The following is a 13336-nucleotide window of genomic DNA, read 5'->3' on the forward strand; positions in this document are numbered from 1 at the left end:
TTGTTGTTGTTGTTGTTGTAGCAATGCTCGCCCCACCTAATAGCCGCGACCGATCACAAATTGTCATCAATATCCTCTAACGGGAGTCCAAGGAAACTTGCCGTTTCAACAGGGGTGGACCATAAGGCAAGGGGTGTTAGAGGCGTTGGTTCCACATTACAATTAAAGAGATGGTTGGTGTCATGTGGGGACACATTGCAAGCAGGGCATACATTTTGTATGTCGGGGTTGATTCTGGATAGGTAAGAGTTTAACCTGTTACAGTATCCAGAACGAAGTTGAGCAAGAGTGACACGCGTTTCCCTGGGGAGTATGCGTTCCTCTTCTGCGAGTTCTGGATATTTTTCTTCAAGTACTGGATTCACCGGGCAATTCCCGACATAAAGGTCCGACGCCTGTCTATGGAGTTCACCAAGGACCTGCTTGTGTTTTTCCGCTTCATACGGCTGGGTTCTCAGGTGCCGTATTTCTTCAAAATGCTTACGGAGATGACTCCTTAGGCCCCTAGACGGTGCTGGTTCGTCAATCAGATGTCTGTTGGGATGCCCAGGTTTATGGGTATTCAACAGAAACTGTTTGGTAAGCATCTCATTTCTCTCCCTGATGGGGAGTATTCTCACCTCATTATGCAGATGGTGTTCTGGGGACATAAGAAGACAGCCCGTGGCGATTCTGAGAGCAGTATTTTGGCAGGCCTGTAGTTTCTTCCAGTGGATGGTTTTTAGGCTTGGCGACCATATGGGTGACGCGTAGCACGTAATCGGCTGGCTAATTGCTTTGTATGTGGTCAAGAGCGTTTCTTTATCTTTTCCCCAGGTACTGCCAGCAAGGGATTTGAGGATTTTATTACGGCTCTGAATTCTTGGAACAATTGCTGTTGCGTGCGAACCAAAATCTAGATCCTGATCAAACGTCACACCCAAGATTTTGGGGTGTAGGACAGTCGCTAGCGTAGGGCCATCGACGTGGATGTTCAATATGGTCGACATTTGGGGCGTCCATGTTGTAAATAAGGTCGCGGAAGATTTAGTCGGTGACAATGCCACGTTTCGCGAGGCGAAAAAACTGGAGAGATCAGGGAGATAGCCGTTTATTTTATTGCATAGCTCATCGATCTTTGGGCCTGGGCCTGTGGCCATTATTGTGCAGTCATCGGCGTAGGAAACAATCGTGACTCCTTCCGGTGGTGAAGGTAGCTTAGATATGTAGAAATTAAACAAAAGCGGGGATAGGACACCACCCTGTGGCACCCCTTGTTTAATTCTCCTTTGTTTTGATGTTTCGTTTCTGAATTGCACCGATGCCTGCCGACCACCCAGATAATTTGCGGTCCACCTTTTAAGACATGGGGGAAGGGTAGACCCTTCCAGGTCTTGCAGTAACGAGCCATGGTTGACCGTATCAAAACTTTTGATAGGTCTAACGCTACGAGTACTGTTCTATGGTGGGGATATTGATTCAAACCGCAATTTATCTGGGTGCTAATGACATTTAGCGCGGAGGTAGTGCTATGGAGTTTTCCGAAGCCATGCTGATGAGGGGCTAGCTGCAAATGTGCTTGGAAATAAGGGAGCAAAATGGCTTCAAGCGTCTTTGCCACTGGCGATAGGAGAGATATCGGACGATATGACTCACCTACGTTAGCTGGTTTCACAGGCTTTAGTAGCGGGACCACCTTGGCCATTTTCCATTTCTCGGGTATGACAAAGGTGGAAAGAGACAGGTTGAAGACATGCGCTAAATATTTGAAACCCTCTTTCCCTAGGTTTTTAAGCATCGGCATGGCTATGCCGTCTGGGCCCACTGCTTTGGATGGTTTAGCACGACCAATGGCGTCCTCAACCTCTTTAGCGGTGATGGTGATTGGTGACGTGCTGAATTTGTGTTTATGTGCGTGTCTATTGGCTCTCCGTCTATCTTTGTCGACCATAGGATGCATTATATATTGTCGGCAGAAAGCGCTCGCGCATTTTTTCGCATCCGACAGCACCTTATCGCCAAAGGCGATGGAGACTTTGTCTTTGTGCTTAGTCGGATTCGATAGGGACTTTACGGTGGACCAAAGTTTACCTACACCGGTAGAGAGGTTACAACCTCTTAGGTGCTCTTCCCATTTCGCCCGCTTGTGTTCGTCCACAAACAATCTGATGCGTTGGTTTATATCCCTTATTTGGGGGTCGCCTGGATCAAGCTGTCTTATAAGGTCGCGTTCCCTCGCTAAGCTCGCGGCCTCCGCCGGGAAGTGGGGCCTGATTTCGGGGATTCTCCCGGCGGGAATGAAATATGCCGAGGCGGATTCAATGACCTTACGGAAGGCACGCTCCCCTTGGCGGGCATCAGTCGGGATAGGGAGGGCAGCAAAGCTGCTGTCTGTTGCAGATTTATATTCTTCCCACTTTCCTTTTTTGAAGTTTATGAAAGTGCGTTTTTCGGTGACGATGAAGTCGGCGGTACGCTCGAACGAAATAAGTATGGGCAGGTGGTCGGATGCCAATGTTACCATCGGCTGCCAGTTGACGCAGTTTACGAGTTCTGCGCTCACAAAGGTCCTTGTGTCATGCGTTTACAGTCCCCATAAAACTAATAGTCATGACTTGTTACTTTCTTCCTTGTCCTCGCACATTGTAGCTTATGATAGTATAATTGTTTGTGGCGACTTCAATGTTAATCTCCTCGTTCGTGACTCGTATAGTTCCAGTCTATTGAATGACTTCTGTGGTATTGGTCTTAGTGTTGTAAATCGGGATATTCCTACAAGGTTTTGTATTAATTGTTGTCCTAGTCTACTTGATTATTTTATTGTTTCTGACTTGGCTGTTGTTTTAAAATTTGACCAGATACCATTTCTATCAGACCATTACCTTATCTTTTGTTCCTTTGACTTTAACTTTGACCGCTGTGATGCAAATAGCTCTTTTGCTATTAGGTATTATCGTTTTCTTGAAAACAATGCTTTGTAATCCGATTTGTCTCATGTTGATTTCAGTGAATGCTGGCGCCTCGTTACTGCCAATGAAAAACTTGAGTTTCTTAATATAAGATTCTAGATGCCTATAACAAGCATGTCCCCACTCGCTATAGCAACCCTACAAATAGGTCCTGTCTCTGGTATAACGGCCAAGTTATTTCTGCAATTAAAGCGCGCAATAAGGCATACAAATCGTGGAGGAGGATTAAAACTGATGTAGCATGGCAGGCCTACAGAATCGCTAGAAACTCTGCTACAAGGATTATAAGAAACCAAAAATGTAAGTTCTTCACTTCAAAAATCCCTCATTACATCCTAAATCTCTTTGGCGTAATTAAAAGAGTCTTGGAATATATGAAAATAAAAGGCAAGATTTTACTTTGAATGCAGATACCCTTAATGGTGCGTTTGTGCGTAGTTCAGTGGTTGGTATGTTGACTTTGGTAATTTTGTTCCAAATGGTTCTGTGTGTTTCTCTGGAAGTCCATTCGAATTCTCTGCGGTTACTGAATGTGAGGTAGTAAGAAGTGTTCTTAAAATAAAGTCCAACGCAACTGGAATTGATGGTGTACCAATTAAATTTATAAAAATTATTTTACCATTTGTATTGAGTACCCTTACACACATTCTTAACCACTGCATTACGTCATCTTGCTTTCCTGAGTCGTGGAAGTGTGCAATACTTAAGCCTGTTCCTAAAAAACGGTCTGCGAGCTTAGTCACTGATTATCGGCCCATAAGCATTCTGCCAGTATTATCTTAAGTTTTTGTAAGGCTGATAGCAGATCAAATCAACTCACATATTTTGAGGCATAATCTACTTTCGCCGTACCAGTCCGGTTTTAGAGCTAATCACAGCTGTGCAACTGCATTACTAAAAGTAATCGATGATATCCGAATACCCTTCGATAATAACCAGCTCCACCCTGCTCTGCTTACTAGACTTTTCAAAAGCTTTCGACTTTGTCGACCACGAGTTGCTCCGTTATAAACTACAGCTATACTTCCGATTTACTAAAAGCGCCTTGATGCTAATGGAAAGCTATTTAACTGGAATAGTTCAATTTGTCAACACAGGAAGTGAAGTATCGGGTATGAAAAACTTGATCCAAGGTGTTCTGCAGGGCTCCATCCTTGGGCCCTTATTATTTAGTATTTTTATAAACGACATTTTTTCAGTGTGTAAGCACATGAGCATGCATGCGTATGCAGATGATATACAAATGTATTTATCTGGTAGTTTCGTAACTTAAGCACACTTGGTGTCAAAGTAAATAATGACCTATCATGCGTGCAGTACTGGGCCAATAGTAATGGTCTTTTTTGCCTTAATGCTAATTAAACGTTTGTATTACCTATTTCTAAGAAAATGGTCGTCGATGTACTAACTCCTACTATATGCATTGGTAATACTGCTCTACAAACTGTTACTAAAATCACGAATCTGGGTTTCGTAATTAACTCAAACCTAACTTGTGTTGACCATATCAACTCTGTTGTTGGTAAAGTGTATGGTACATTGCGCAATCTTAGGCAATCTACACCGTTTACGCCTCCTCAAATTAGAAGAAAGCTTGCCGTACAGCTTATATTGCCAGTAATAACCTACTCTGAGCTAGTTTACAACAAATTAGATTCGTGCTCTGCACATAAAATTGAGATTGCCTTCAATCAGGTAACTCGCTACGTATTTGGGTTCCGCAGGTTCGATCATATTCCTGCGTGGCGGTTTCAACTCTTAGGATGTGACATATTCGCCTATCAGAAGGCTAGAAGTGTAATTTTCTTGTTCAGGTTGATTTCTACTAAATCCCCACCGTACTTATATTAAAAACTCACATTTGCTAGATCTCTCAGGTGCTGTAGTATAGTTGTACCCAGCTTCAATTTTGTTGTCTCTACAAAGCTGTTTTTCGTCAACACCATTTATATATGGAACTCAATCCCAGCTGCAATAAGGAACAATGTAAACCAAAGCAATTATCAGCGCATTCTTTTCAATTATTTCTGTACACATTAATCTTAATCTGACCATTTTTTTTTATTTCTTTTTTATTCAATTTTTTCCTAAGCCGTTTACTTTGAGTATATTTTTAATTTATTGTCTTTAATGTGTCTACTATATCTATATATATTTTATATCACTACTACTGTACTTTTCATAGCATCATTAACTTAGGTTAACTTTAGAAATACTGTGTATCCCTTTTTTATTCCAAAATTATATTCAATCTTGTTAAATACATATCTATGACACTGTTTGTTGTACTATAAAAGATAAACTATCTTACTGTACTAATTATAATATTAATTTGTTGTATTCAAGACCACCTTTATCATTTTTGTAAAATATATATTTTACAAGTTATATTATATTAAATAATTATACATAGAAAACGAACAAATTAGAAAAAACAAAGTTAATAGACCGTATAGCCGACTATTTCAAAACCCATGACGGTTTATCATCAGCGATACACACATTGAAGGCTTGACGTTTTAACGCATCAGGCCATCAATGAACTTTGCAAGTTTCTATTTATAACTCGTTTTCTATTCTTTGCTGTTTATATTCGTTACCACCAGCGATGCACCTTAACGTTAAGCTAATCGTTTATCAAAAAATTTCCACCGTTTCCGTTGAAACACTTCGAAATATTATCGATAAAGGAATTATCAAGATAAATTGTATCTCGTTTTTAACCGAAACGAAAAGCTTTTCGAGAAAAGTTGCAAACAGCTTGGCTAATGCTTTCACCTTTAATGACTCCGCCGTCAATCAGCTTTGCCATCATAGTTTGAAATTAATAATCAACGTAAACGATTTGATTTCGTTTTGATATGGCAGAAAACGAAACAAAATCATTTCGTTAATTTGACGTTCTTAACGTTAATAAACGAAACGAAATGACTTTGTTTCGTTTATTAACGTTAATTATCGTAACGAAATGATATCGGTTCGTTGGTTAAGCATGCCTGGTTACCACCGTCAATTGAGTGCGCCAAGCAGGTGCTATATTCTCTTTAGACGAGGATTTAGTTGCAGCCCATATGGTTTTTCCTTCAAGCTCTTGCTTTGTTAGGATTCCAGGGTGCTTTTTCCGTAGACTGAAAGTATATAATGTTAGATTTGGTTTTATTGGTCTGTAAATAATTAATTATAATATTAATTTGTTTTCTTCAAGACCACCTTTATTACTTTTGTAAAATGTCTACCGAAAAAGCACCCTGGAATCCTAAGAAAGCAAGAGCTTGAAGGAAAAACTATATGGGCTGCAACAAAATCCTCGTCTAAAGAGATAATAGCACCTGATTGGCGCACTCAATTGACGGTGGTAAAGAATATAAACAACAAAGAATAGAAAATGAGTTATAAATAGAAACTTGCAAAGTGCACTGATGGCCTGATGCGTTAAAACGTCAAGCCTTCAATGTGTGGATCGCTGATGATAAACCGTCATGGGTTATGAAATAGTCGGCTACACGGTCTATGAACTTTGTTTTTTCTAATTTGTTCGTTTTCTATGTATAATTATTTAATATAATATAACTTGTAAAATATACATTTTACAAAAATAATAAAGGTGGTCTTGACGACAACAATTATTTACTGTACTAATGTAATGTATAAATGAAATGAAATGAAAAGCTGAATATAAAAATTACTTTTTTTTATCGCAATTCGTTGCACATTTGCAAAGTTATATCTATCATTTTGAAAAAATTGTTTAGCCTTTAAATGTCGTTTTAACGTTTGGGCTAAAAATAAGTATCTTTATTGCCGTCATAATAAAGAACATTCCAACTGAAACTGATATATTGAACATAACGTGTTTCCATCTGTAGTTTTCAACATACGTATGCTTTAAAGATAAATTAAAGATACGAGCCGGACCCGTGCGCATGTTGGGCAACAAATATAAAAGTTTTTTATCAAATATCAACAGAAATCAGCTGTTCTATCAATCAATTAAAACTTACAGCTGCGCTGCCATCTCGCGAACTTTAGCAACTGCCGGTAATGCGGTGCAAATATTCATAACAGTGCCATAGTATAAATAGATTTCTTTTTGTGCTCACTATCGTTTATTTTTAACAAATGATTTTAATAAAATATAGTTAAACAAAATCACTATGACCAAAATTGCCCAAAGCTCGCTAATAGACCGAATCTCCATCTTTACGATCAAAACTATCACTTTGAAGAAATATTTTAGCCTTTAAATGCCGATCCGCAATACATTCTTTCATGTAGATGCGATCAAAGCAATCTTATGTATGCCAGTACCATCGTCACAATCACGCAGGATGTTGCGTTTGTAAATACAGTAGAACCGCGAAAAGATTAACCATAGAGTTGGGTCGTTTGGTTCTGAACTTGTTCAATTAACCGGGTCTCTCAACTGAACAAGTGAACTAGATCTTCGATTTCGGTTCTATTTGTTCTTTTACTTCATTTGTTCTTTTAGTTCATTTTATCTAATGTTATTCTTTTTTCTCTTTTCGTTCGCGAACATTGTAAATCCATACATACATACGCAGAAATTCGCAGTGAGCACGAATGTCGATGATGCCACTTACACTAAAGATATGTGTGGTCATCTTTGTGTGTGGCACTGCTATAACCAAAGCGAATTCAGTAGAGGTGGTGTTATCCCAACAGCTGATTGCTTCTTCTTGATAATTTTATATACAAAGCCTTGTACAACAATATGTCAGTTAATCGAAATCAATGAAAATTTTCTTTTGACTTGACATTCTTTTGCACGGCGAATTGGTTCAATACGCTTTGCCACCACCTGGTATGGATTCGCATTGGCTAGAACAATATATGTATGGACTATTAATGAAAAACAAGTTTTGTAAGAAACTAATTATTACATTTATTAAACTTGAAAAGTTCATATTGTAACGAATTTACTGCAATTCCTCTTATTTGCAACCTTCTGCTAATGTTCGAATCACTAAACTGTTGAATAAATAACTCCACTATTCAATAATGCAAAATGGCCTTTATTAGACTACTTTCAAAATAACACTGCTATTGCCCGTCAGATAGCGTTATAAAAATTTTCTATACAAGAAAAGTACTTACTAGCATATCTTGTGGCTATTCATACGTTAAATTACAGTATTTTCTTGTGAAAAATGTTAGAAAAGAAGCAACGAGTGGAAAAATAGTTTCACTTGCAATGTGTGAAAAATCTCGAACCCAAAACAATTGTTGAATTATTCTTCTTGTGTTTTGCATACAACAAAATTTGCAAGTTGGCTATTTTTTCATGTCAGATGGTTTCAGTATCACTCAATCCGCCGTTCTCTATAATAATACATACGTAGATTGCGTTAAACGCATATGAAAAGCTGCTTATGTGACGGGGCCTTAAGCGTAAGCGCAATACCGAGGCCCAGCGAAAAACGTGCAACGAGGTTCGCCTAGTCAAAATAAAATTCCCGTTGTTGCGTGAACTTGATCATAATGAAAGCCAAGAGCTATGGCATTACTCGACGATAGATTTATTTATATCGCCGTCGCCGTACTATGACGGCAATAATATCTCCCTTGAAAGTATACGAAAGAAAACTTATTTGTGTACTATTTTACTTGTTTTCTTACAATATGTATTTATATATATATATATATATATATATATATATATATATATGTTCATAAAACTTGCTCCTCCGTGCTTTGCTGCTGCATATACCTCTGATATAGTCACATATAATGTATGTATATGAATGTTCTAATCAAGTGCATATTCATATGTTATCACGAACCACAGGCCTGTCTTCAATGGGAGAATTCCGATGTATTTCGCAATCGTAAACACCATTTAACCCCTCCACCCCATAAACGGATAAAAAGTGCAGATTTGTTTCGTGCTCAACATGGCATCAGCTCCGACCGTGCTCTATCCGAAAAGGAATTTTCTTCATTTGTACATCATTCCTTAGCACGTGATCGGAAACATGTAGAAGGAAGTGAGTTAAAATTCGGGCTTGTAAAGGACGAAAAACCGCAGTCACTAAATCAAGTAAGAGATTGATAAAGTAATTTTCATATCATTCTTAACTTCTTCACTACAGCATATAGATATTGAATCAAAGCATGAAGAAAGCGCCGATGAAGAGTCCAACAGAAGTAACGATGATAATTCTGACCATGACGATAAAACCCACGGAATGAAAGATTCCATTGGCCAGCAAGGAGCCGCTGTGCATAGTATATTACTGGGAGGTCCAAAGCATATGGAACAACATCCTGTTATAAATTTAAATGATTTTGGTATGTATGTTTATTCTTTCCAATATTTATAATTAGAATTAAGTTTACACACTTAACCCAGATATGCCATTACATAGCCCTTTTTATAGCTAATATAAGTAACCTATTTCTAGTAACATTTTTTAAATCTAATTTTAATTCTAATAGAGTTAACCGAATATTATATACTCAGGGGCTTTTATCGTACAGTTAATTTTAGGAACCTCTCCACTCTCTCGTAAGTTTGTGTATTTCTTTCTGAAATTATTTTCCAATGAATAAGAAAAGGAATACCATTAAAAAAATAAACAAAAAATTCGACAGTCTGTCGAGTACGGATGCATATTTTTCATTCAAACTAAGTTTTTGTGATATTATAAAAAACTAAACACCACCCTTAAAAGTTGTTAATAATCGAATAGTGGTCGGGTTAATTACAATCTAAAATATTTGCAAAACCTGGTTAAACGGTTTTATTTAGCTTGACTTGACAGGCAGGCCGCACGGCCGCATGCACAACCGCGTGCACGGCCGTTGTGAACGAATTTTGTAATTGAAATTTAAGTAGCTTCCCGATAAGCTACAAGCTTGAAACTTGGAATATTGTTCAGGAGCCGATGACAATGCAATAATAGGAAAAAATCGCCGCTAGGTGGCGCAAGGATCGAGATATTCACAAAAATCGTATTTGTGGTCCGATTTGGCTTATATTTATAATAATACATACAAAAATAGAAAGCGACCTATGAAAAAATCGCCGCTAGGTGGGGCAAGGATCGAGATATTCTGAAAAATCGTATTTGTGGTCCGATTTGGCTCATATTTGGAACATAATACATACAAGAATAGAAAGCGACCTATGAAAAAATCGCCGCTAGGTGGCGCAAGCATCGAGATATGCACAAAAATCGTATTTGTGGTCCGATTTGGCTCATATTTGTAACACATAATAACTACAAGAATAGAAAGCGACCTATGAAAAAAGCGCCGCTAGATGGCACAAAGATCGAGATATTAAAAAAAAATCTTATTTGTGCTCCGATTTGGCCCATATTTGGAACACATAATACATGAGTAGAAAGCGACTTATGATGTCCGATTTGGCTCATATTTCGAACAAATATTACATACAGTCCGGTAGAAGTGACATCAAAATATTTTGGAGTTGGAGGTGGGACAAGCATACGTTACGCAGGGTCGAGTAAAGTCTTTGGAAGGATTATGTATTGAGGACTTAGATTGTAACAAATTGTCAGGTAAGAGTCCTTTTAATAATGAGTCACTAAATGAACTAAATAGAATGAGAAATAATAGGCAATTAAATAAAGACTAAAAACTTGAAAATAAAATAATAAAAAAAAAATGTTTAAGTTAAACGGTTTTATTGAAAACAATACTTATATGAAATAATAATAACTAGTATCGCCTGTGGTCGAAATTCGACCAACTCTTATTTTGTTGGGGGTAGTGAAATAATGCGTTAATATTTAAGCAGTGAGCGGAAATATAGCAAACTGGTCTAACTTACTTAAATTTTTCATTAAGACATTGTAATTTTTATTGTATTTTCTTAAATTTTCTACAAAATATAATTTTAACCTATAACCTATAAATGTAATTATAATCTTTTGGTATGGAGCTCCTTAAACAAAAATATAAAAAATATGTAAAATCAAAAGAAATTGAATTAAGGTGAAATTACTTGACATTATATTGAAAAATAGGTTTTTCCACACCACCCGGGAGGTCCCCGTTGGGGCGCTACCGAAGTTAGTTTTGTGTGCTCGGTTCCCCAGTAGGCCTATATCTCCCATATACATATGTCGCCCATTTACTTCAATAGTGTCATAATTCAAAAACACGAACTTTTAGTTAAAAACGAAGAAATGTGCTTAAGGAATTTAGCCTATTTCACGCCACCCGTTAGGTATGCAATTGGCGCTTTACCGAGTTTAATTTTGTATAAATACATATGTAGTATGTACATAAGTGTGACACAAAACGAAAATTTCGAATAGAATAGAAAAAATAAAAATATAAAAAAATTATGTAATGAGAAAGAAGGCAGAGTTTACTAAAAAACTTTAAATGAAAGAAAAAAATAAAGTACTTAAAGTGCGAAAAAATTAAGTGATGTGAATAAAAAGTTCCATATAAAAACGCAATAAGTGCACTTGGACCTTTTTCCGGGTTTTAATGTTATCATTGTGGAAATATGAAGGCTCTAATATTCGGATATTTAATGTTGGGATTCCCATTGAGATCTATGTACGTAATTAATTTGTATTAAATTTGTAAACATTCATATTCATAAAATGGAGATGAATATATATGACCATATCTACCATAAAATATCGTCTGTGAACGATATAATACTAAGATATAGCAAAGCAGAATAAATTAGAAAAAAAAGAAAAAGAAACAAAAACATTGAAATTATTCACGCAAACATATTTACTAAAATAAAATTGATTTCATAATTTTAAGCGACATAAACAAATTAGAATTATGGGATCTAAGTACTCAAACAAAGTTAGCCTAATAATAAATATAGTGGTATAGTGGGTAATATATGCCTATGCAAGACGGCCGCTATGATACCGGTTGCCGCTCTGACCTAAAATCAAAAGTTTTTGGGACGTTTTTTTTGTTTCGTAATTAGCATAAAAGGCAATATAAAAAATGTAATGTTATATTTTTGTAACTTTTTCTTTTTTGTTCAGTAAAGACGTACTTTATCTAAAATGAGGGTTAAATCTGCAAATGCAACAACATTTTCGAGCAAATTTGCCGTTAATTGTTAGAAATAAATTGGTTAGTTTCAACAAAAGTTAACTCATTATTTGTGATTTCATGTTTTTTTGAAAACAACTAAAATAAAAAACAAAGAAACTATTAAATAAAGACTTATGTATTTACGTGTAGGTAAAATTTGCCACAAAAAATTGGACGGTCAAAAATTAATTCTATTTAAGATTTTTCGTACGCTATAAATTATTTTGGAACAATTTTTTGGGAATTTGGTAGAGGCTATTATAGGTAAGCGGCAACAATGGGAAACCATATTTGTATGCAGGTGAAACATTTGTGCCTTCGAATTTAGCGGGGATACATAAAATTTGAAATTCACATTAAACACTTAGATAATTGTTCCCAAAGACGGCGCGCTTGTGCATAAAGGTTTAGGTCTTTGAAATTCGCATCAGAAAAGTTAGATAATTGTTCCCAAAGATGGCGCGCTTGTACACGGTAAAGAATTACGATATTTGTGTGAATTGTTCGAATTTACAAAAAAATTTCTATTAATTATAAACAAATAGAGTAATATTTGTTAACCAAAATAGGCCTATTCACTGCGGCTGATCAACACGAATCGATTCGTATAACTTTTATATGATTTTACGTATGCTAAGTATGCGAAACAGCCTGTCAATTGATTGCATGGAAATTTTGTTAGCGTATTAATATATAGATAGTGGGTAATATACTGCCTATGCAAGACGGCCGCTATGATGCCGGTTGCCGCTCTGACCTAAAATCAAAAAAGTGTTTGGGACTTTTTTTTTCGTAATTAGCATAAAAGGCAATATAAAAAATATAATGTTATATTTTTGTAACTTTTTTTTTTTTGTTCAGTATAAGACGTACTTTATCTAAAATGAGGATAAAATCTGCAAATGCAACAACATTTTCGAGCAAATTTGCCATTAATTGTTATAAATAAATTAGTTAGTTTCAACAAAATTTAACTCATTATTTGTGATTTCATGTTTTTTTGAAAACAACTAAAATAAAAAAAAAAAGAATCTGTTAAATAAAGACTTATGTATTTACGTGTAGGTAAAATTTTCCACAAAAAATGGGCTGATCAAAAATTAATTCTATTTAAGATTTTTGGTACGCTATAAATTATTTTGGAACAATTTTTTAGGATTTTGGTAGAGGCTATTATAGGTAAGCGGCAACAATGGGAAACCATATTTGTATGCAGGTGAAACATTTGTGCCTTCGAATTTAGCGGGGATACATAAAATTTGGAATTCACATTAAACACTTAGATAATTGTTCCCAAAGACGGCGCGCTTGTGCATAAAGGTTTA

At 36.3% G+C, this 13336-nt stretch overlaps 1 protein-coding gene across 16 annotated transcripts in view; it reads left to right on the forward strand.

Moving 5' to 3' along the window:
* Positions 1–13336, forward strand: part of LOC137240233 (protein abrupt-like) — a 935093-nt gene that overhangs the window by 441518 nt on the left and 480239 nt on the right. For all 16 annotated transcript variants that reach the window (XM_067766236.1, XM_067766230.1, XM_067766235.1 and 13 more), the window contains 2 exons: positions 8755–9006; positions 9059–9257. In XM_067766236.1, coding sequence (XP_067622337.1) covers positions 8755–9006; positions 9059–9257 — 451 coding nt within the window. The remainder of the gene's footprint in view (positions 1–8754; positions 9007–9058; positions 9258–13336) is intronic.

Source organism: Eurosta solidaginis, chromosome 2, assembly GCF_040869045.1.
Source record: "Eurosta solidaginis isolate ZX-2024a chromosome 2, ASM4086904v1, whole genome shotgun sequence".
Taxonomy (NCBI): Eukaryota; Metazoa; Arthropoda; class Insecta; order Diptera; family Tephritidae; genus Eurosta; species Eurosta solidaginis.